The sequence below is a fragment of the Lethenteron reissneri genome, chromosome 3 (genome assembly GCF_015708825.2).
Source record: "Lethenteron reissneri isolate LAM-NWPU_2019-01 chromosome 3, ASM1570882v1, whole genome shotgun sequence".
In the NCBI taxonomy this organism is placed as follows: domain Eukaryota; kingdom Metazoa; phylum Chordata; class Hyperoartia; order Petromyzontiformes; family Petromyzontidae; genus Lethenteron; species Lethenteron reissneri.
The window spans coordinates 6,739,163-6,763,939 of record NC_083781.1 but is presented as its reverse complement, the minus strand read 5'-3'; the positions used below and the strand labels follow the sequence as shown (position 1 = coordinate 6,763,939).

The 24,777-nt window shown below is 43.7% G+C and overlaps 1 protein-coding gene across 3 annotated transcripts in view; it reads left to right on the top strand.

The window, feature by feature from the left end:
• The window catches only part of LOC133345537 (centrosomal protein of 112 kDa-like), a 204,157-nt gene that overhangs the window by 148,760 nt on the left and 30,620 nt on the right, over nt 1-24,777 (top strand). For all 3 annotated transcript variants that reach the window (XM_061556413.1, XM_061556394.1, XM_061556402.1), the window contains one exon: nt 24,347-24,448. In XM_061556413.1, coding sequence (XP_061412397.1) covers nt 24,347-24,448 — 102 coding nt within the window. The remainder of the gene's footprint in view (nt 1-24,346; nt 24,449-24,777) is intronic.

Below are 24,777 nucleotides of genomic sequence, written 5' to 3'. Positions count from 1 at the left end.
TGGACAATTTTATAGCTCAGTTAAGTGGCTTATCATGTGGAAATTGATAGCAGTCAAGAAATGTAAACGCATGTTTCTAAATGTGGAGGGGAAAACCGGAGGACGTGGAAAAAAATTCACGCCATCATGTGACCAAAGTCAGCTCAACTTATCAACTCTCCAGGCTCTGTAATGTATGGACACCGTTTGGAGAGATGTTATCCATGGTTGTCCTATGGTTCGACCAGAGGTGGGCCATCAGAGCCAGCAGCAAGGCCTTCTCTGCTGGCATCAAGATTGTCAGAATCCAATTTTTTTTTTATAATTTAAAATGTATTTTCATTAATGCTATATGTATTTCCCATCGGTCTATTAACATCATTTCATTGCTACTCTCTGCCTCAGTTGCGCTGCTTCCAGTGCAGCTCATAAATTAGAGCTTTTATCCAATCAGTTTTTCCACCTGTGCTGTCTCCGCCTCTCCGGGTGAAAAATCTACACTGAGGCCTTCAGAATGTCGAGTGAATCCCCTCTGCTGTTGAAGCAAATGGGGACGATGTTGTTTATTGTCATCTTCTTTAACCAATCAGATGTCGAGTTTGCCATGTCGGAGCCTTCTAGCTGGCCTAGCCACCTACGTCAGCAATTTTCGTGTGGCGTTATCGGAGGGCCAGTTAGCTAGCTGAAGTAAAACTAGCTAGCACGTAACGTAGCATCATCGAGATGTAGTGCTTTGGAGGTTGTTTTTTTTCTGTGGGGAAGCCTGTTGAATCCTGATTGTGTTATTTGTGTTTTATGGCATTTTTGCGGTGGTTGTTGTGGGTTTGTTCTTGTTTCTTTGGTAATGACATTGGTGTGGGCTATGCGATGTCTATTTGCGATGCAGCATCCTGTCATACTGCATACTAGTGGTACACCCTTGATGGTTTCAGTCACCATGTATTCATGTCTCTGCAATTAGTGCATTGTAACTCTCATAAGTGTTGAGCCTCGTGTTAAATCACTTTATTCCACTCGATAAAGGTTACTGTCACTGTGAATAACGGGTGGTTACGTCGAATGACAACAGCCTCTAGCCCTAGTGTCATGGTGAGGTTATTCGAAGGCAGTTTAATTGCGGGAGGATAGCACTGAAGGCCTAGGTGTCAAATACACGGCCCGCCACTGGGTTCAACCGGTGCCTGACATACGAATTTATACTTTGCAGGATGAGTTCATGAAATACAGCAGAGATGTGAGCGGCTAGCCCGGTGCTCTTTAAGCTTGGGAAACACTTAAACTCGCTTGGAGAGCCACCTTGCAGCGAAGCTCCTGCAAGCAATTAGGTGTGAATTTAAGCTGGATCACCCTCAGCAGTGACTGGATTTGCAAACAGTGGCGCCTGTTTATACCTCGGCAGGTGTTACAGGGCTCAATTTAAGGCTTTACTAGCCAGAACCATAGCACCGCACACATCTATGCCAAGGCAAAGACAAAGATACCCCGGGTGGCCTGCACAGGCTGCTGGAGTAAGTGCCCTTAGGGCGCCAAGGTGGCGAGGTGTTAAATACCTCGCATGGTGTACATGAGTTCGTGGGTTCGAACCCGACCCCGACACCTATATATTTGGAGTTTGCGGTGTCTCTCTCCCCGTGGTTGCGTGCATTTTTCTCCGCGTCCTCCGGTTTTTCCCTCCACATTTAGAAACGTGCATTTAGAGTTTCTGGCTGCTGTAAATGTCCACGTGATAAGCCACTTCATTAAGCTATCATTTGTGGCCAGGTCGCTTCTAAAAAAAAATCTATTACGGCTCAGCAGGCCTTACCTGGTAAAATAAAAAAAATAGTTTATAGTCTAGCTCTTTTTTGAGCTCTTGTGAAGGCCAGCACAGCGCACGAGGGGGGTGGGTTGTTCAGCACCATGCTCGGCGGCCTTTATCTCCCCGGTGCTCGTCTGTACACACTGCACCAGGTACTCATTTAAGGCTGAGATAACCTAGGGCAAGCTGGGGACCGGTTCAGATAAACGCCACTGATCTTAGCCGCGGTCGCTGGATTCGTGGCGCAGTGCACTAACCACGGAATCAGCCGTTACAATTGAACTTTGCGCAATAAGTCCACAGTGGCTTTTAACTTTTATTGCTTTTTTTTTTGAGTCGGCTAACATTGAAGAGAATTCAGCTGTATCCTCCTGCTGGGGGCCCTTGCATTGGAAGTATGTTTAACTTCTTTTACACCATACGTAGCCAACCGTGCTCATCAGAGGTGCGGGCAAGCACACCAAACTTAAGACAAAAAGCGGTTCTAAAGAAATTGGTTTTCAATAGTGTTCCAGACGGACGCAGAAGCACCCGATGCGGTCACCGTCTTTATTTGTTCAATAGCCAACCAAAACGCCGCCGCTGCGAGGGTGACCGGAGTTCGCGTGATGGGTTTACGCTCCTTGACGAGATCAGCAAGGTATTGTGGTTAATTTGCGGCGAGCCATTTTAGCTAGAAGACAATAATATGGATGTTGTAGCTTGAGAACAAAAGCAAAAGCAGCCAGGAGGGGTGGCAGTAGGGGGGGGGGGGGTGATTTCACAACTGAAGAGTTTTCAAAGAAGAATCGGCAGTGTGGGCGCGCGTGTGGGGGAAATAAATAAAGAAACAAATGTAATCTAACTTTTAATGTTGAAAGCAAAGGGGGTATGAACTGCGTTGATACGCATACCAGATAATACCAGATAGGCCGTACCTTTCTTATTTTTTGTTTCTTAGTAGATCAATGCACACGATAGCAGCAGTTGCAACAAGTGCCATGATAAAGGGCGGTGGATTGGTGGTGGGGGGGTTGGTGGAGAGAGAGAGAGAGATCAAAAAAGATGGCGGCACGTCATAGTCGGTGGGTATCGTAAACATGCCAGGAATAGCTTGGCCCCCAGGTGAGAGGACGGGTGACTACGTGGCCCGCACAGCCTGGCAAGTGCCGATAACATCGCGGCCGCTTGTAGGCAGCGGTGCGAGCTGTCACGTCCTTAGGTCGGCGGCGGTGTCTTCCATCGGATGGGATCGTGACGCCGTGTGGGTGGGTGGTTGGCAGCGGTGCCGTGAGGTGGCGGGGAGAGGGCATGCGGCCAGGGCGGTGGGTTGTCCGCAGAGAGTCTGTTCGCTTGGGGAGTGCCCCTGGCGCGACTGGCAGGTGTTCTCCGCGCATCGTTGCGCGAGCCGTTGGCTGCGTCGGGTGCAGGATGGGAGGGAATCGAGCGTGAGGTTAAGGTGGACTTGGTAGCGATGGTGGGTCACGCAGAGGTCACTATTTACTTTTATTTTGCACTCCTATCGTTTTTTTGTATTGTTTGTTGTAACCTGTTGACCCCGTGCCCATACTGGGCATCTGTGAAAAAGTGCTTCACAGCTCATCGGATTCCTCCTGCAGTCTCAATACAGATTCTGATTGATTCATCGCGTTTCTGTGAAAGTCCCGACCTGCTGCGTGGCGACTTGTATAGAAGATGGCAGTACAGCAAATCCGATTCCTGGCTCGTCTGTGCAGACTGATGAGTATCGTTGTCTTCCCCAGATGTGGATGTTGAGCTCTTTCCAATTCACCAAAGTTTTCTCCCACATGCAAAACACTGACGAAGGAATTTGTTAAATATCCCAAATGCGAAACCCTCTGTGAGACACGGCACAGTTTTTAAATAAAGGACATTATGATGCTAAGTGTGCCCGCCGCAGGTAATGAGTAGGACATAGGAAAGAGGACAGACAGCACTATCTCCACAAACAATCCTATTCGTTCCAGCAATGGATTGCCAGAATATGTAAACCCAGGGGCTGTGAGGTGGTCAGGAGATGGCAGTGTTTAATGTAATTCAAAACACTCGTTAATGATCGTGGTCAAACAATCCCATCCAGAACCCTCGTGAAAAATAGTCACGAGACTCGTAAAATAATTAATGGATAAATGCAGCAATTGGCATTTTTGTTAATAATGCTTCAATACAATTGTACATTCGTATTACTGTACGGTATGATTGTCAGCTTCATGATAACTTTTTCCCAGTTTTTTTTTATCCCAACGTGAAGCATGGTTCAAAATGATTGGGGCATGGAACATAAGCAAAGCATCAGAGACTAATTCTGTCAAAATTGGAATATTGCGGTTGCCAGCAATGAGATGTCTTGCTCTTCACATGGGCACTGAGGCAGCATTAATACAACTCCACATTGCTGTGGCAAAAACAAATCTCTCTCCATCAAATGACTACTTTTGATTTCCTACAAAGCAGATTCTTATTCTATCACCCTGGAAGGATGATAGGCTCAGTCCACCGCCAACTAGAATTTTGACTGAACATTATTTGGATCCATGTGGCTTGAAGGGGTGATTGCAGATGGGTCCAGAATCATAACAGTGTCACAATAAATTTCCATTTAAAGCTTTCGTGACTGCAGGGATTCATATTCTTGGTTCTTTCGGTAAAGTCGTGGAGAAGGGAAATAATAAAATAATAATAATAAAACATTATAGAATACAATTCTCACGACGTTTCGGCCACATGCAAGCAGCCGTCCTCAGGTGTTGTGGCCGAAACGTGACAATTTAATTTGATTATGTAAAATTTTTATTATTTTATTATTTCCCTTCTACGTGACTTTACCGAAAGAACCAAAAATAAGTGTCACAATAATTCCAGGAAGCCCCTCCCCGATGGGATGGAGCAATGAAATCAGCTTGTGTACAGCTGCTAACTGGATTGATAAATAACATCTCAGGATAGCAGTTGATCAGTCATAGCTGATGGTCAGGATTGTGAACAATGCGCTTTGTAAACAGTGCCACCCAGTTGGATAGCTGTGAAACAAGTTTATCTCTGAGAACAACAACTGCTCTGAAACTCAGGACATGTAAAGCTGTCTACAACCCCCGTCTCCTTTTGGAAACGTGTCTGGGTCATACCTGCATAACTCAAGGCAACACAAAGACCTGAGTCTATTGCTGCTGCTGTTGCTGCTACTATTTGGCTCAGCATGTGTTTCCCTCACTCTGCCGAAGTAGAAACGTGCTGTGGTGTGAGCATCGGTAACCCGATCCTCGACAAACAAACAAGGATGAGGATGCCGGGTGGCACATTCTTGCTTTTACTTACGTCACGGAAATTCGGAAACTCCGTGTGCCCTGCGAGACATGTTTTTTCTTCTGCCAGCAGTAATGGGGGTCGCCTTGGTGCCCTGCCAAGTGGAGGCAGGGTGATCCCGAGGTTTCCATTCGGACGCCGGCCAATTCGTAGGCCTCGCCCGCTCGGTCACCTGGCTCCTACCACCGTCCCAATGTCGTTCGTAACGCCGCAGGACAAATAATCAAAAGCTCCGTTTAGGATGTCACGCGCACTAACGGGATGGACGGTAAAGCGTCCCCCATGACTTAATTATCATGTAGGGGGTGGGGGGGGGGGTGCAGATTGCGCTTGTGCCAGAGCGGCCGTGTTTGTCTGGAAATGTACCCGCAGTTGTCGCGTGTATTCGTCAGGTTTGGCCAACAGCAGCTTCTAAGGAGATCAGCCATGTGACACCCGGTGGATTAACACCATTTAAGTAATGTAACACAATGAACAAAACTACTTGGCAATACGGTAATGCTATTTACGTGTTAATTAAAAATAGTACGTAGAATTCTACGACAGCAAATAAACGGCTTTAAATTTCAATGATCTCGAAATTGGTGTTGATGGAACTTGACTCGGAACGTCGCAAATTTAAATATATTTCTTCATTCAACTCAGTCAATTATTGACTGAGATCCACGAAATGCATCCCAACTTTGCTTGATGTGTCAAGACTGGCGCCCGCCATGGAAATTTGTAGTTTAGACAACAGGCTCAGAGAAGTATTGCTCTGTGTGAAATTTAAACAGAGAAACACTTTGCCTTTTTATTTTTCAACTTTTTTGAAAAATATCGTTTAATGATCAAACTTTCTTGTGGACAATTCGCGCACGCACACACACACACAGCTGAGTTTGAGAATGTCAGTGTGTGTGTGTGCGAGACAGAGACTCTGTGCATGAGTAAAATGGAACAATGGCAGTGAGTATATGATGTTCCGTACTACAGGAAATGCGGGGCCTTGTGCCACTACTTTCATGGGATGTTAAGGTGGAACATCCCATCTTAATAGCCAACAACCCTCTTCCCAAGCCTCCAGATGCCTTACACTGCAGCTCGGTCAACTCTGATGCAATGAAAATGTCAAGGAGAGCCTCCACATCAAGCGACGTTAACAACAACCCACCTCCCCGTGCCACCCAGAACCACCCGCGATCTACACGCATGTACACTGCGTGCTACTCGCGATCCTCGGCAAAGCTGTGAACATTAGGAATTTGTCACGTTTAGAAGTCTGGCGGTCAAGTGTCAAATCGGTTCAGTCGTGATCCCTGCTCTAGAGGTACAAATCACTCCCCCCACCTTCTGGCAAGATGATTAAATGAATAGAGTATACAACAATTCGAGAATAAATTAATGTCTGCGTTCGTCCGGGCATCAGCGGGGCTGCCGTTTGCATATCCTGGCGATTAAAGTTAGAGAGCGGCTGGTGCAGGGGCGATATTTGGTGAAGAAAAGTCTGCTGGCAGAGGTCGCAACCGGGTACCCGATACCTGTACCCTATCCGATACCCGGCTACCCGTACCCGGCCGGGTACGTGTAGCCGTTTGCGACCCTGGTGCGGCCGGGTACGGGTAAGGAATCAAAACCCGTTTGCGACCTCTGGTCTGCGGCTCATCTCGCTTTTACGATTATCACAGAGATCCCTTGCAGCTCACAGTTAAAATGCCACTGTTGTTTTCCCAATCCGTGTGTCGACTTTGCCTTCAGTGTTTTGAGTTTTTGGGAGACAAAAGTATAGTTGCTGCACTTGCTGGATATTAATGATAATAATCGGGTGTATACCCAGTGGTGGCTTGGTGATTAGCTTACTGAACAATGAACCCGATGACCCAGTGGTGCGTGATATCTGAACCAGCCCTGCCCATATTCTTAGTTTTTTCGGTAAAGTCACGTAGGTAAAAAATTGAAATTAATAAAAGTAAAATAAAAATAAAAAATAAAAAATAAAAATCACGACGTTTCGGAGGCAACACAAGCTTCCGTCTTCAGGTGGAACCGTCACATCACGATTGCTGTATCAAGTATCAAACTTGTGTTGCCTCCGAAACGTCGTGATTTTTATTAAATTTTTATTTTACTATTATTAATTTTAAAATTTTTACCTACGTGACTTTACCGAAAAAAACCTAAGAATATGAATCCTTGCAGTCACGAAAGCTTCAAATCTAGATTTCAGCCCTGCCCACCCCAGTGATGGCACTGACCAAAAATGGTGTTGTGTGCTCTCAACTCCCGTGGGCCACGTGGCTTGAAGTGGATTGACACAGAGGGCTGAAATGTATTATATGTTTTCCTATTATTGCACTTAGGAGTTGTGACAAAGTTAAAGTCAACAAAGAAGATACGACCGAAAAAAGAAATAGATACTCATACAGACCTAGGCCGTGTGTTCCGGGTTGTCAGATACATGCGTTTCAAATACACAGACTGTCAAGTTACAGTCGAGCGCGTATTTGTGTCACTTTAGCGACATCACTCCCATGTGGTTCCATACAACTTCAAGGCAGTGTCATTGCCATGGCATTGCATTTGTTGTGGCATGCACAAGGGTGATGTTAAAGTGTATTTCGCACGGATGAAGCTTAAGGCTCGTGGTGGACAGCGCCCGACACAGCCCTAGGTATTAATCTGCAAGACCACTATTTCGATTTAAAGCTTTCGTGACTGCAGGGATTCATCTTCTTGGTTCTTTCGGAACAGTCACGTAGAATGGGAATAATAAAATAATAATCTGTCGAGTAGACAGACCTGCTCTCCACCTGAGGACTGCTGCTTTCGTTGTGGCCGAAACGTCGTGAGAATTATTTTATTATGTTTTATTTATTTTATTTTATTATTTCCATTCTACGTGACTTTACCGAAAGAACCAAGAAGAAGACCACTATTGTTGTACTGGATGTGTTTGTTTTCTTTTAAATTTTTATTTAAAGCTTTCGGTAAAGACACTTAGAAGGGAAATAATAAATAATAATATAATAAAATATAAAACAATTTCTCACGACGTTTCGACTGCAACACAAGTAATCATCATCAGGTGTGAAATCCACAGCAAGAATATTTGAAAAAGTGGCGGTTTTTGCTAACGTGTCTGTAGTTTGTTATATTTTAACAACACACGTAAACATGTCGCAAAAGCACTCAACCTTTGTGCATCGTGCAGAAGCCATAAACAGCTCCTAAAGAACTGCATTGTGGTCCTCTTGTCTGAGGTCAACATCCAAATACATTTCAGCAAATGTGACCAACTGACAGACGACAGTGAGACACAGAGGGACAACCGTAGTTCGGTTTCGCCATTACTAGGACTCGTCAGTATGCGGCTATCAGCAATGTGTGTGTCTGTCCTGCCCTGCTTTGTGTGTTATCATGTATTTGTTTAAGTTTTATGTCTTGCCGTTGTACCGCCTTCAGTTGTCCAGACGGTACCCAATTGTAGTCAGTTTGTCATTTATCGAGTTTAGCCTCGTAGAAAATGGAAAATAATTCGTGAATGTGCATCATCATCATCCTATTTAATGAACAATTCACAAAACATTTTACGATGTGCGTGCATGTGCAGGTGTACACACTTTGTACTAGTGATGTGATTTAGAAAAAAAAAAGATTTAATTTAAAAGTGATTGAATTACTTAAATGCATAACAGAAAAACAGGAAATAATATAATGTAAATAATACTACGAGACATGTAAAACAGTAACAAAATATTTTTCTGGGATGTGAGACAGTCAAGAATAGTTATAGCATGTCGACTGACCATATAATAACAACTGTAACTATTACAAATAAAATGTCAGCCTTTTTTAAACCACTGTTTGGATGAAGGGCCTCCCTTACGCCATGTCCAGCATAGGGGATTGTTTGACCATACTTCACCAAACTGGTCAATGGTGGTTGTTGAAAAGGGCGTGGTTTGCCAGGACTGGTTTCAGATATCAGGCACCACCGATGTTGCACTGACCATAAACCTTCAAAAGTAAATAAGTGTTCAGCTTTGTTTTAAAGACTGGCAAGGAACTTGATCTTCACTTCTCAGGAACACGCTTTTTACCTGAAAAACAGAAACACATGTCCTTGCAACGTCGAGCAGTTCGCCAACAACGTCTTAGCACACAGTCCGCTGTGGGACACACAAGACATTTAACGGCATTTCTAAACAAATAAAAAATATTACTTATCTGAATGCTCGTTCACGATTCACTATTAACTGACAACATCTACAACTACGAAGCCTGAGAAAAGAACCGTCTATTTTTTTGTAGTATTGGTTATTGCAGAAGATGCTAGGATGTTTCGGGCAGGACTGGCTTCGTAACTTAGAAGTTCAGAAAAATGAATGCGGCAACAAGGCATTTTGTATTTACAACACTCGTACTATGTTCTCGTGGGATTATTTATTTGGTCATTTTAGATGCAATCGGGAAGAGGAGGTTGTGATGCATGTATGTAGAACTTCTTTTGCACCATATGTAATTGGAGGTGTGGGAGAAAGACAACAAACTAAACAAAAAGAAACGGTTTTCAAGAAATTAGTTTTCAATCTAGATTTACAAATGCATAGCTCCAGTGGCTTCCTAATATTGGAAGGAAGAGCGTTCCAGACGACCGCAGAAGCACATCTGAAAGTGCCTGATGCAGTGTCCGTCTTTGTTCGATGCCGAGCCAAAAAGCCGCCGTGATGGGTGGGACACATATACAGGACAGAGGAGGTCATCAGCCGTTATCGAACGTGAGGATAATCTAAACCCTCTTGGTTGGACACTAAGAGCAGGCCCTGGCGTTCAGTCGTCAATTGTGACAGACCAAAAAATGATAAGAACTACGGGATCTTTTTGCCAGTCTCAAGATATTGAATGGCATAAATACAGGAGGTGTTAAGATGTTCAAATGCCAAATAAACACAGATTACAAGGCATCAAGTTTGCATTACCCATGCATACTTGTGGTAAACAAAAACTTCAAACAATACGCTTTGATAAAGTAAGCATTAAATTTCGATTTAAAGCTTTCGTGACTGCAGGGATTCATCTTCTTGGTTCTTTCGGTAAAGTCACGTAGAATGGAAATAATAAAATAATAAAAATAAAACATATATTATTTTTATTATGTTTTATTTTTATTATTGTAATATTTCCATTCTACGTGACTTTACCGAAAGAACCAAGAAAAAGTAAGCATTGTCCTTGAAACTGATTGGCTTGCACCAGAGGCAGCCTCCTTTATGACTTCGTTTCACCAGTGGCGAGACCAAAGGCCGACAAAAAGGCGAGCAGTACAAGGCCAGTGGTTCTTATATAAGACGAACCTTTTAACCTGTATTCTAAAGAAAAGGTTGGGGGGTTGGGGGGGTGGGGGGCGTGCGTCTCATAATCCGGTAGGTGTGCGCATGTATTTTGTGACCAGATTTTGCGTAACTTTAGTGACGCACAGCATCTTATAATCTCGTGAATATGTTGTGCGTGGAACTTCTTTCATACCGCGCGTAGCCAACCGTGCTAATCGGAGGTGCGTAATACGTATGTGTGTAATGTACGCTAATGGTGTCATTCAAAAGTTAGTGTTTCCGTGCTTGAACGAGTAATGGAACCGTGCTCATCTCTGTCGATTTCCCTGACCCTATGGTGGACATTCCACATTCCTCCATGGCTGTTGTATTTACAGCAATCGCCCGTGAATTTTGACAAAGTGTACGTCATTTTGCTGACTACAAAAGGATGATGGGCTGCATCAAAATTAAGTGATACCTTTTAAAGATTGAAACTCTAGAGGTAATGTCACTTAATCTGTTTTATGTGACCGAACGCATGCCTGTACACCCAGCCTGTTTGTGCCTTCAGGATGATGATAGTCTTGGCCCTGAGATGTAATATGACTCAACTGCCATGAAGCAAGGCTCGAGCTTTGCAATGCAAAAATTTAATTCCTTAACTCTAAATACCTCCACATTTAATTTTATGTGTGTGTGTGTGTGCAAATTCACGGTATAAGCTGTGAGCGTGCGTACAATGTGTGTATTAACGCCAAAGTGCTGCCCTGTAAACCGAGCAAAGGGCATCGCTTATCACCATTATTTATCTTTGAGCCAGTGGTGGAAATTCCACGTTCCTATGGCGCGGCGGGGGGAGGGTTTACGAGATTAGGCAGACAACTAATCCCTCTTATTACTGGGTTCCCATATGGAGAGAGAGCATTAGGGTGGTTTTGAGCACAGCAGGAGCATTTGGCACAGAGCTCCTTGGCTAAGAATACTTCTCTTATCTCTTTACACAGTAAACCCTGCAGGCTCAGAGATCAAACACAACTTGCAAAAAGGATTTCACAAATTGGGACAGTCCGTGACCCAACAGCATTGACAAACTACTGGGTCAGAGGGCATGCTGGATTTATGACGGGGGCACATCTGATCTCGCTTCCAAATGATATCTCCGTAGTAATCACATCACGAGTGAGTCACATTACAAGGATCCGAACAAAGGCATTTGCAAGGCTTCTGTGCCTTCACAGCTCCGAGTAAAGTTGGTTAAAGCTCCTGAAATCCCGCTCGGCTCACAACTTTGTTCACGATTGAGAGCGGAGACTAACGAATGAAGGCTGGTAGACTTCGATTTAAAGCTTTCGTGACTGCAGGGATTCATCTTCTTGGTTCTTTCGGTAAAGTCACGTAGAAAGGAAATAATAAAATAATAAAATTAATATAAAAATATATTTTTTATTCTTTAAAGTCACGTAGAAGGGAAACAATAAAATAATAAAAAATAATAAAAAATATATTTTTCTTATTTTGTTGTTTCCCTTCTACGTGACTTTACCGAAAGAACCAAGAAGAAGGGTGGTAGACTTTGGGGTGCACCGAGTTTGCCATTTTAACCAAGTGGTAATGGGATTTGTGTGTTTTTTACGTTGCAGGAATGTTGCAGTAAGTGCATATAACTGTGTACCTGTATATTATTAGTAATGTATATTTGTAATCATAACGTATTTATTTTCCAATGGTGAGTTTTAATTTGCAATATTTTCCTTGTTGTGGCTCAGTAACCGTAGTCCTGCGGGATGGGGGGGGGGGTGTTGGAGCGGTGAGGTTGGGATGGAGGCAACTTGATCCGTGGACCTGCCCTTGGGTAGAGAATTTAAGAAGAGGGGGAGAAATAAGCAATGGCATTGATTTATTAAAACTAAACCCTTTTTTGGCCATATAAAGCATTCTATTTTTCAGTTATTGCACGAAAAATGGGCACGTTACACAGTATTCAGATATGTGTGTATGTAAGCATGTAAGTTTTTGAATGCCTATTTGTAGGTGCAGTCATCACTTCCTTTTTTCTTCTTCCAGATTCTAAAACTGTCCCACATATACTCTCCGTGGTCAGCTGTTATGGTATCCGACCGTCTGGATCAAGGTCTCCAACCATTGAGTGCCACTCCAATGCCTGTCTCAGTAACCCCATTGTTTTTTTCATGCACTCGCGTATGGATGAAACGCGCCGTACAAATGTAAATAATGATGGCTTTTTATTGACACGTAATAGTGATGCACAAATGCATGTGTAAAACACACTCCATGGCAGACACGCAGAGAGATTCAGAGCACAGCTGAACTTAAACAATGGAACCAGGGCATGAGTGAAGAGGTAGCTGCGTACACGGTGTAGAAGCGACGGCGCACTTATATAAATTTTAAAAAATCAAATGCGTAACAAAAGACACTCGAACGGACTAAGGGCTGGCTTTTAACAAAACAATGAAAGCAGTCAGAGGGCTCTACTACATCAAACGCTTGCATTTACACTGGGAGGGATGGGTGGCAGGGCCTGAATGGGTTCTTGATGGAGGGGGCAGACTCCAGCAGTGAGTCATGAGGTCCTCACCCCGATGATTCAATCAAAGTCTTCGTGTGTACGAGCGAGCCCGAGGCTTTCCCCCAGAACTTCTCACATGAAGACCCATTTTTGTAACCTGTTCGGGGGGGTGGCGTGGAAGGTGTTGCCCACGCCAAACACCGGTACGCTAACGATGATGTTGAGTTCTCGCGTGGGCGTTGAACGAGATGTCCTTCATCATGACGATCGTTAGCAGCATCATCGGCCATCATCCATCCAATCGCGCTGTCGCCCTCCATCACAGTCCTGCGACAGAACAATCCATTTAGCGTCTGCGCACGGGCTGATTTCTTCGCTGCAGCTCTCTGTGGTCGAAGTCTCTTGGCTTGTCACTCTGTCGTTAGACTCGGGCACCGGTCTTATGGGGACAATATTAAGCTCACGTCGTCATCATTATAAGCATCAGCAGCAGCAGGCCTGCAGTTTATTGATTACTGAATTTACACATTAATGACTGGTTAGTGAAATAAAGAGGGCTTTTTCGATTTAAAGCTTTCGTGACTGCAGGGATTCATCTTCTTGGTTCTTTCGGTAAAGTCACGTAAAAGGGAAATAATACAATAATAAAAATTAAACATAATAAAATACAATTCTCACGACGTTTCGGCCACAACGCAAGCAGCCGTCCACAGGTGAAGAACAGGTCTGTCGGAAAGACAGCGTCTGAATGAACACCACCAAGCTTGGCAGCGTATATTTAAGCTGGGTTAGAGGAGGAAGGGAAAGACCTGTTCTTCACCTGAGGACGGCTGCTTGCGTTGTGGCCGAAACGTCGTGAGAATTTTATTTTATTATGTTTTATTTTTATTATTGTATTATTTCCCTTCTACGTGACTTTACCGAAAGAACCAAGATGATAGAGAGGGCTGATTATTGTCATTGAGAGCAAAGGGAGAACTCAACGTTTATGAAGTAATTGAAGTTTGCTTCGCTCGTCGCAATTCCCGGTGTGCTTGGTCAATGTTGTCTCACTACGAAGCCCAATATATCCTGATGGAGGCTGATAGGTCAAGTGCTTCAATTTTTCTCAGATTATAATCTGAGAAAAAATAATGATTAAACTAAAACACTCCTAGAATTTCGTATTATTTGTTTTTATTGAACGTTGAGCCAGCTGGGCCAGGATTGGTGAAATACTTTTCACGCAGGAAAACCAGAGAGCACAGACATAGGTATTTCTTAACTAAAACAACGAAGAAATACGTATTTGTAAGAACGCACGTGTTATTGATATATTAATATTACTCATTATTGCCAGTAATCTCTATTCATCATTGGATGGAGTTCTTGTTGACTTGGGGGTTTAGGATATTGAATGCTTAGGAAAATGAATGACTCGCAATTTGGAAATTAATGTTTGGTACTGAGTAGTTGGTCTGACGTGTATTTATTATTATTTTCGTCATCTGTTTGGCAATGTTTATGCGACTTGTAGTGAAATTTAGTGATAGATTGCAGATTTACACTGAGGCCGGAGCGTTCTTTTTGTTTAAAGTAAAATAAATACAAACGCATGTTAACATTAAGGCATGAATTTGAAAATAATGTTCACAACATGACAAACTTGATTAATGTACTGACACAAAAAGTTGCGTATTTTTTATGGTCACAGTCTGAAAGTGAAAATGATTGAGTGGTAGCACAGTGGTTAGCACGCTGAGATATGTTACCCATCAACTTAAGTTTGATTCCAGGCCACAACCAACGCCAGTGGCGAGCGATATTCAAATTATTCCTGGGCTCCCCTTTACCTACTCACAGACCGGCGTGGTGAAGTATGGTTAAATAATTACAAACCCAATATCGTGTGGGGAAGGCTTCATTTGGCAGTGGATTCGCAAAGGGCTGTACAGTGATCCCTCGTTTATCGCGGTTAATGGGGACCGGAACCCCTCGCGATAGGTGAAAATCCGCAAAGTAGGATTGGCCCCCTAGGAATTTCCGTATATGTGTGTGTGGTACCAGAATGTTTAAAATATGTATATTTATACTTATATATATTTTACTTAAATCTATTTAATTATAAAACCTTAATATTATACATTCACTCTCTCTCATACGATACGTATTATGGTGTTCCACACTCACCAATGACAGTAGTATCTTGGGACTTGACTCCAGTAATGACGACGACGACGATGACAATGACGATGACAATGACGACGATGACAGATCTGTGCAGTTCGATGAATGTAATGATGATGATGATGGTGTTACTGCACAGGTATAATGAGGCCTTTAAATCAGTTCGAAAACTCCGCGATGCACTGAGGCCGCGAAACTTGAACCGCGAAGTGGTGAGGGATTACTGTATTTATATATTTTCTGTAACATAGGCTTTAGTTGTGCATGATTGTGTGGTACTGTGGCAGAAGCTGAACTGAAATCCCAGGCAGGGTTGATAAAAAAAAGTCCCTACTTTAAGGTACGTCAACAATGGTCCTATGAATAGACTGACCCTGCCATAGAAATGTGGAATTTTAAACACTGGCTCGGGGCTAGTAATAGAGATGAGCACCGCTCCACGCTACGTTGAGCGGAGAGACACCTTGACATTTGACTTATTTGCTTGAGGAAGCACCGCAAGTCTCATAGTGTCAATATTTAATTCCTTCCTGTGATTCATACCCTGAGATTAATGGTTTCATGTGGCCAACACAACATTTGCAAACATGTAATCCTGTGCCATTTTGATTAACACTCACAAAGCTGGTTTCATACATGACATTCATCGACTTAATCAGAAGGCTTTATTCCAATGTTGATGACCTTAGTTTTATCCACCTGGATATTGAGAACTCTAGTCTCATGCTCTGCAGCTGGATCTATTGCTTAACTTAGATAGTTTAGAAGATGATTTTCATCACACAAAATCAATACTGGGCTGACACGTTGTGTGCAATCTTACCTGTAAAAGTACATTTCTGTCTGTTCGTCCGTCTGTCTGTGTACGCAACTTGCGACGGATTTATCTCACAAACTGTGGAGTTTACGTTTAAAAAAAGTACCCAGATACCACGTAATAAGCTCCGTGGTGAGCCAGCACTATTCATATTTCACATCCATCAACTTTAAAGTAGTTAAATTAATAATTTAGTACTATTATTATATTACTATGCTGAGCGGCTGACACGTGGTTCCCATCGCAACGCACACACACGATCGGTGGGTGGGAGGGGGGAATTTTTAATTCGCGTTTAAAATGCAAAAAAAATACACAGGACTGTGGTAAAATTTTCACACTGTGATGTCCCCCCCCCCCCACCCCAATGTGTGCACTTACTACTATAGGGTCGGTAGATACTACTATTATATCCCTTATATACTTTACTGTAGAGCGGGCGGGGTAGCAGCCAAGCCCCAGCCTGCCAAGGTGCCACCTCGGCCGGCTGGGCAATCTAGGACAAGGCCCGGGGGCTCTTCACGGGACTAGGCCTCGACGGCACTTTGTATACTTACTAGATACTATTATAAAGTCGATATATACTATTATAGAGTCGGTAGATACTACTGTAGAGTCGGTAGATACTATTGTAAAGTCGGGAGATACTACTGAAGAGTCGGTAGATGCTACTGTATAGTTAGTAGATACTGCTATAGAGTATGTAGAGTACGGCTATAGAGTCAGCAGATACTGATATAGTCAGCAGATACTGCTATAGAGTTAGTTATGACTATAGTCAGTGGATACTACTATAGAGTCAGTAGATACTGCTGTAGAGTTAGTAGTTACTAGTATCGTCAGTGGATACTGCTATCATCAGTAGTTACGACTATAGTTTCGGTAGATGCTACTATAGAGTCGGTAGATGCTACTATAGTTCGGTAGATGCTACTATAGAGTCGGTAGATGCTATTATAGAGTCGGTAGATGCTACTATAGAGTCGGTAGATACTACCGTAGGGTCGGTAGATACGACGAAAGTCAGTAGCTAATACAGTCAGTAGATACCACCATAGTCACGATATACTGCTACAGAGTCGGTAGGTACGATTATAGAGTCAGTAGTTACTACTGTAGAGTTAGTAGTTACTACTATAGTCAGTGGATACTGCTATCGTCAGTAGTTGCTACTATAGAGTTGGTAGATGCTACTATAGAGTCGGTACATACTACCGTAGGGTCAGTAGATACTACTTTCGTCAGTAGATAATACTACAGTCAGTAGATACCACTATAATCAGTATATACTGCTGCAGATGCAGTAGATACGACTATAGAATCAGTAGACACTGCTACAATCAGTAGATACTGCTAGAGTCTGCAGATACTGATATAGAGTCAGCAGATACTACTATGTAGTTAGTAGATACTATTGAGTCAATAGATACTGCTATAGATTCAGTAGGTACTACTATTGAGTCAATAGATACTGCTATAGATTCAGTAGGTACTACTATGGTCATTGGATACTACTGCAGAGTCAGTAGTTACTGTTATAGAGTCGTTAGATGCTACCGTAGAGTCGGTAGATACTACCAGAGGTGGGACAAAGTCATTGTTATGCAAGTCCAAGTCGAGTCTGAAGTCATCAAATTCATGACTCGAGTCTGACTCGAGTCCAAGTCACATGACTCGAGTCCACACCTCAGAGGTGGGACAAAGTCATTGTTATGCAAGTCCAAGTCGAGTCTGAAGTCATCAAATTCATGACTCGAGTCTGACTCGAGTCCAAGTCACATGACTCGAGTCCACACCTGGATACTACTATAGTCAGATTTCACTACAGTCACTATATACTGCTGCAGAGTCAGTAATGATGACTATGGAGTCAGTAGATGCTGCTATAGAGTCAGCAGATACTGCTATAGAGCCGGTAGATGCTACTATAGAGTCAGTAGATACTACTATAGAGTAAATAGATACTAATATAGAGTCAGTAGATACTACTGTAGAGCTAGATACTACTGTAGAGTCAGATACTACTATAGAGTTACTAGATACTATTTTGTATGTAGGGTGTTTAGGTATATATCCCGACACGGGGGTAAAAATATTTTTTGAGAGGGAGGGGTGGGTCGACAATTATCGGAAACCTTTTAGATCAACTATTTACCCCCCAAATCTTGACTTAAAGCTTTCGTGACTGCAGGAATTAATATTCTTTGGGTCTTTTGGTAAAGTCACGTAGATAGTTTCAAAGAAAATAACAAAAAACTACGACGTTTCGATCGCAACACAAGCAGTTGTCATCAGGAAAAGGGGGTTAGTCTATAAAGGCAAGGTGTTTATAAAGGTTTGAAATGGGCGTAGCCCAAGTGTCGGCAGCATGGGCGGGGCAGCTGATGTTGATGTTAATGTAAGTCAGGGGTCCTCAAACTTTTTAAACAGGGGGCCAGTGCTCGCCACCGCAGCCCAATCAGTGCTCACAAGTGCAGCCCAATTAGTGCTCACAAGTGCAGCCCAATTAGTGCTCACAAGTGCAGCCCAATTAGTGACCATGGGCCGGATAAATGTCCTCGGCGGGCCGCATGTGGCCCGCGGGCCGTAGTTTGAGGACCCCTGATGTAAGTGGTGGTACTCGTAGAGGGCAATGACGGCACTGGTGGTGGGTTTCCACCAATAAAGGGCTGCCAGGTCTAAAATGGAAACATTACAGCCAGTTATGACTTAAACTGGTTGATAACGTCCTTCCAGTGATTGCTGAGTTTGTACCCATCTTCTCGGTTGAAATTGTGTCTATGTCTGTATATACGGATCGCTTCATGAACGAATCTTTGTGGATAGCCGGTGGGTTTGCAAAGTACCTTTGTCTTAAAGAAATAAATTTCGTATGAGCCCACCACATTAAAACATTGATCAGCCACGGCCGAGGTATTGGCGCTACCGTGTTTCAGATCTGCCTTAAACCAAAAAGACCTCAACGACTTGATCAGAGATCTTGGTCTCAGCAAGTCCAATGCCGCGCTTTTGATGTCTAGGCTCAAGCAGTGGAACTTGTTGGATGAAAGTGTGCAAGTCGCAGATCGGAGGAAGCGTCACCAACCTTTTTGCAGCTTCTTCACCCGTCAAGATGGGCTCTGCTTCTGCCACAATGTGACCAGTCTGTTCGAGGCAATCGGAATCGCCTGTAACCAGAATGAGTGGCGCCTCTTCATTGACAGCTCATCCAGGAGCCTCAAAGCTGTGCTGCTCCATAATGGTAACAAGTCTCTTCCCTGGCTCACTCGGTGCACCTCAAAGAGGATTACAACAGCATCAAGACCTTGCTGGACGCCTTGAAGTTTGATGATTATGGCTGGGAGGTCATCGGAGACTTGAAAATGGTGGCATTCCTGATGGGTCTCCAAGGCGGTTTTACCAAGTTTCCCTGCTATCTTTGCCTTTGGGACAGCAGAGACACCAAGGCGCACTACCACAGGCTGGACTGGCCACAGCGGACCGAGTTCTCTATGGGGAGGAACAACGTCAAGTGGGAGCCACTGGTGGACCCCCGGAAAATGCTGATGCCACCATTGCACATCAAATTGGGCCTTGTGAAACTATTTGTCAGAGCTCTAGCCTTCAAGTACCTTCAAGACGTCTTCCCTAAGCTGTCTGAGGCAAAGGTCAAAGCCGGTGTCTTCGTCCGACCACAGATAAAGAAGATCCCTGAGTGCAATTAATTTCCCAAGAAGCTCACTAGTAAGGAGAAAGTGGCTTGGGACGGCTTTGTCGCAGTGGTTCGTGGCTTCCTGGGCAATCACAAGGTCGAAAACTACGTGGAGCTGGTTGAGACTTTGGTGAAGAACTACAGCACAATGGGCTGTAGAGTGTCCCTCAAAGTCCATATCCTTGATGCTCATCTTGATAAATTCAAGGAGAACATGGGAGCGTACTCAGAGGAGCAAGGCGAGCGCTTACACCAGGATATACTGGACTTTGAACGCCGCTACCAAGGACAGTATAACGAGAACATGATGGGAGACTACATTTGGGGGCTGATTCGTGAAAGTGATTTACAGTATAATCATAAATCTCGAAAAACTACTCACCTCTACATCTTTTGTAGCCAATTATGTATTATTTCAGTATAAACACATGTTAATTTTGATTTATATGTTGGTTTTTTTCTGATTGTGAATGAAAAGACACAAATTCGCCCGTTTTCTCATTGAGAATAGGTACATTTCTAAATATCACTGTCCTGGTCACAAAAGCAAAGTTTGTGGGGAATAATAGCCATTTTATATACTTTTTAGGCACAACAATTAGGAAATAACACTTATTACCCAGGAGCACAAATTGCGTTACATAGTGTTATCAGGAGGCTCCAGCATTGAGATGTTTGGTCAACATCATTTTGGGTGTTTTGCATGTGGGAGGAAACTGGGTTACCTGCACGAACCCTACGCTTATAAAGCTCCACTCGGATAGATGTTGGAATCTATTGCTCTACTGCCATCTCCTAGCCTCCTCACAGCCCAAGCGTAAAACACCTGGTAGACCCAGGAATTCACCAATCCAAGTACTACTTTCAATCACGCTTAGCATCCAAGATGGAACACATTGAGGGTGATTTGGTCAGAGGCAATCAATTTAAATTTCCTTCTCTGCAGACTCAACTGCTTGCTCAAAAGACAATATGCATCATTGATATCTGCCTTCCATTAAACGTGGCCAGCCTGTCGTGGAAATATCATTTAGTCTCAAAGACTGCCGTCAATCATCGCAATGCCGCATCTCGAATTTCGAACCAACAGATAACAGCCGCAGAACGTGAACCAGCAGGCTGAATTAAATCATCACAGGTCTGCACCTGGGCAACAAAATAAATAAATAGTATTGAACGAGCGCATTAAAAAAGCTGGAAGCAGCCGAAGTTTTTGTGATGCCATGATATTTGATCCCCGGCGATACGGCGTCTCTTGGCCCGCCGATGTGCGCGCGCGTACACAATCTCGTGCTGGCATTGAGACACTCGAGTTACACATAGACACGGTGTTCCGCCGCGACCACACGTACGTGTGTGTGTCGTTAGCGCCAAGCACGTACGCGGCCTCCGTTTGCGTCATTGAAGGGGCACCATAATGTACGGCGGTTTCGCTAAATGGAAATGCTGGTATTTTTTGCATACGTGTTGTTTTATTATAAATAAGGGGCCCACGCCTATTGAAAAAAAAACGTCAAATTGTCTCCCCTTTCAAGTATGTAGAGTGGGTTGTGACAGTTCACCGATGCAGCGAATTGTCGATGGTACGATAAAATGCATCGAATCTGAAGCGTGTTAGTCTTACTGGAGTGAGTCAACTCTGTTTCTCCAGGAGATAGAAAACAATCCATTGATACCACCCAGAAAGGGTGTTCTGGTTTAAATCGTAAGTTCAATTTCGAAATTGTACAGGGAAATAAAACCATCAGTAACATAACTCTGAACAAAAAAGTTGAAAAAAACTAAGGTGAAATTGCGTGTTACATTACATAAGTAAGAACCAATGTTTTTATTCGTACGTGTTGTATGTGATTAACAACATTGACTTGTGGATAACGCGTAGAATTGCGAGGGAGGGACGATTAATTATGCCCATAGTGCAATGCGGCTGTGCTCATTTCCATTTGGTGGTGCTAAACCAGTGGTGTTGTTTCCACATTCGCATGGCGAGGCCTTGGTCAAGTCTTAGGTTAATCACTGGTGACTCTCACAAAGTGCTACTTGTGTTAAAACTCCAAGAGGGATGATGACGGATTGAGTCGACTCCAGGCTGGAATTTGAACTTGCGACTTTTTAAATCCTTTATATTAAGTTTGCTTGCTTGCTTGCGTGCTTGCTTGCTTGCGTGCTTGCTTGCTTGCTTACGACCGTGCAAATCTTTCGGTCGTTTTTTAACCCACTTCCCGTGATCCAATCGAGCTGACATTTTGCACACAGACTCGTTGTGCGAGACAATTAATGTTCGTGAAAATGTTGAAAAATTTTTTTTACACTGTTTAGGGAAAATAAATTAAATATTTAATTACCAATTGCTTAATACTGGCAGACAATCATCTGACCCATAGGTGGCAGCCATCTCAAGCCAGAGGACGAGAGGACTCTCTCCGCCACGCATATAAAGGATTTATAGTGAAAAACTTTGTTTTTACGGGTTATAATTATTTTGTTATTGTGAGGCAAAGCTCTCCAGTCAAAGTGTCAACCTGGCTCGGCACGGGCCCTTGGCGCTCGGTGAGTAGCGGGCGTTGGTCTCCCTTCTCCGCCTCGTTTCTCCAGGCGTGGTGTTCAGGAGATAATCGTGCACGAGGCACTCAACCAGCAGCGTGAGGTGGCCTGTGGAATACAGTACAGCAAGCAGGTTACCGACGTACATATTTGAGTGCGATTGTCCGCATTTGCTTGGAGTTCTCTCCGGGCATTCTTTATTTCTTTTTCATTTGCCAACAATACTCCATGAGGGGAATTGATCATATGGGTCAAGCCTGACCCTTCACGAGGCTCAGCAAATGCTTTAGTGCACGAGTAAAGGTTTCTTGTTTACTACATTGGTGATGGGGCTTCGCTTGAGGCACAGATGTCACCGTGCGTATTGCGTGCACTGGCTCTAGCTGAGAGGTGACCGGGTTAATTGAGAGCACAAATGCTAACTGCCAGTACTTCTGAGATCAAGGGTTCAAATCATAGTATCTTGTATAGGAAAGAAAAAACCTACAGGTACTCATGCTTGATTGGTTGTGTGATTTTACCTCCATGTGTGTACATTCCCATAGCTAGGGAGAGTAAGATCTTCACTCACCCGGATTGACTATAGGACGAGTGTTGTTTGCAAGTTCCTATTAAGTCTACAATATGACTCAGGAGGGTAGGAGGGTATAATGACGAGTATCATGTCTGGTCACCTTTCACCGCGCTAATGCTGTTGTTGTTGTTTGACTTGCATCCCACTGGGATTTTTGCACAGCGTTGGTGTACGGTGCTTTTTTTCTGGATTTTTCTGTTTCCGCATAGTCACTTTAAGATGTTTTCTTGTTCATGTTTTTGTTTGTTGTGTGTTGCGGTTGTACCCGATTCAAGAGCCGAATGGCTCACAGGGCTATACCAAATAAATGAAACTGAAAACTGAAATATCACACCATGTCAGGAAACTATTTTCTCTGCTGCCTCCCTCCTAGAGGAAATTTCCTGCCGTTACAGGCGCTCGCCTCAAATACCCAAACTCAGCATAATCCACCGACTCCCACCTCCAAATTGCTGTCTTTCAACTGTGTGTGTGTGCCACCACAACTGGCAACCACACCTAGAGCCCTTACAACAGTTAGTTCCTTCCCTTGTCTCACAGCTGTGTTTTTCCAGCCGTTTATGGGATTACGCAGGTTTTCGCGGTTGTGCGGTGTCGCTGTCTGATGTGTTTTCTGCTTTGCATTGTTCAGTTTGATGTCTGGCATTATGCTGCACGTGGTGCTGGGAGCTTATTCAGGACCCGGATATATATACACGGCAACGGCGAGGTTCCCGAAGAAGCCTCCGACACGTTGATGAGTGAAATGTAAACGCTTCAGAGAGGCAGAAATCAGAGTCTTAATTTAGACTGCCGGAGGAATTCAATGAGATATGAAGCTCTTTTTCCACAGACGTTCAGTATGGGTGGGTCAGCAAGTTACAAAAGAAAACAATACTAAACAAGGATATGAGTGTTAAATAGAGGCAATGGGAAGCAAGTCACACGCAAAAAGTCTGATTTATGACGCTTGGGCAAGGCAGCAAAACAACAACAAAACCCAGACCACGCCGAGATAAAACCACACAGTAGTCGTCAATCAATAAAATGGGACATTGACATTGAACTATCGATACTCGCGTAAGGATCAAAAGTTACAAATCACATTGGCAAATGTGACTGTATCCAGCACTAATCGTCCGCTTCAGGATATTATTGTTTTGAAGGCATTCGTGGGATTCACAGGCTTTGTGATGCATTGGCCGAATGCATCGCGTCGTTGGCTGCCAGAAGCCGCTCACGGTTCCGCTAATAGTGATATGTCGCGACTCAAAAAACTTGCGGGGTCTGCTTTTGATGTAGTCACGTCTTATTCCCTCACTTATGTAAGATTGTAACCCGGTGGAAATCTGCCGAGACAACGTATCTCACTTTAAAAAGACAACCTACATCCTGAGAATATTTCAGAATGCAATGTTTTGTTGTGGAAGTTTATTTTACCGTCTCGCCATGATTATTCCTTAAAAAAAATAATTCCCAGCTACACGCTTAATTTTCCACTGGGCAATGATAATATTGTGATATCGTAACACTTAGTAATAATGTAATAATTATGATAACGATGATAGTTACGGTTATCGGTGGCGGTAATTGTGCTAATAATACGGCACTACAGAGCACGACAATGTCCGTCCTCTCTCTCTCTTTCTCTCATCCCACCCTGGATCAAAGATGACACATTTGCGTCAGGAGCATGAGGGCAGGATGAAAGGACTCGTGCCCGCCAGCCTCCGGCAGGAACTGGAGGACACCATCACATCTCTCAAGTCGCAGGTGTGTGTCTCAACCCACACACTGACAACAAAAAAAAGACAAAGATCTCCCGTATGGCCTCCATAGACTGTTGGGGGAAGTGCCTTAAGCGAGCACTTGCGAAGACCGACACGGCGTACGAGCTGGTGGTGAAGCCCGCGGCGTGCCTGGCCGTCTTTGTCTCTAGATTTGAAGCTTTCGTGACTGCAAGATTCATATTCTTAGGTTTTTTCGGTAAAGTCACGTAGGTAAAAAATTATTAAAGTAAAATAAAAATAAAATAAAAATCACGACGTTTCGGAGGCAACACAAGCTTCCATCTTCAGGTGGAACCGTCACAGCACGATAGC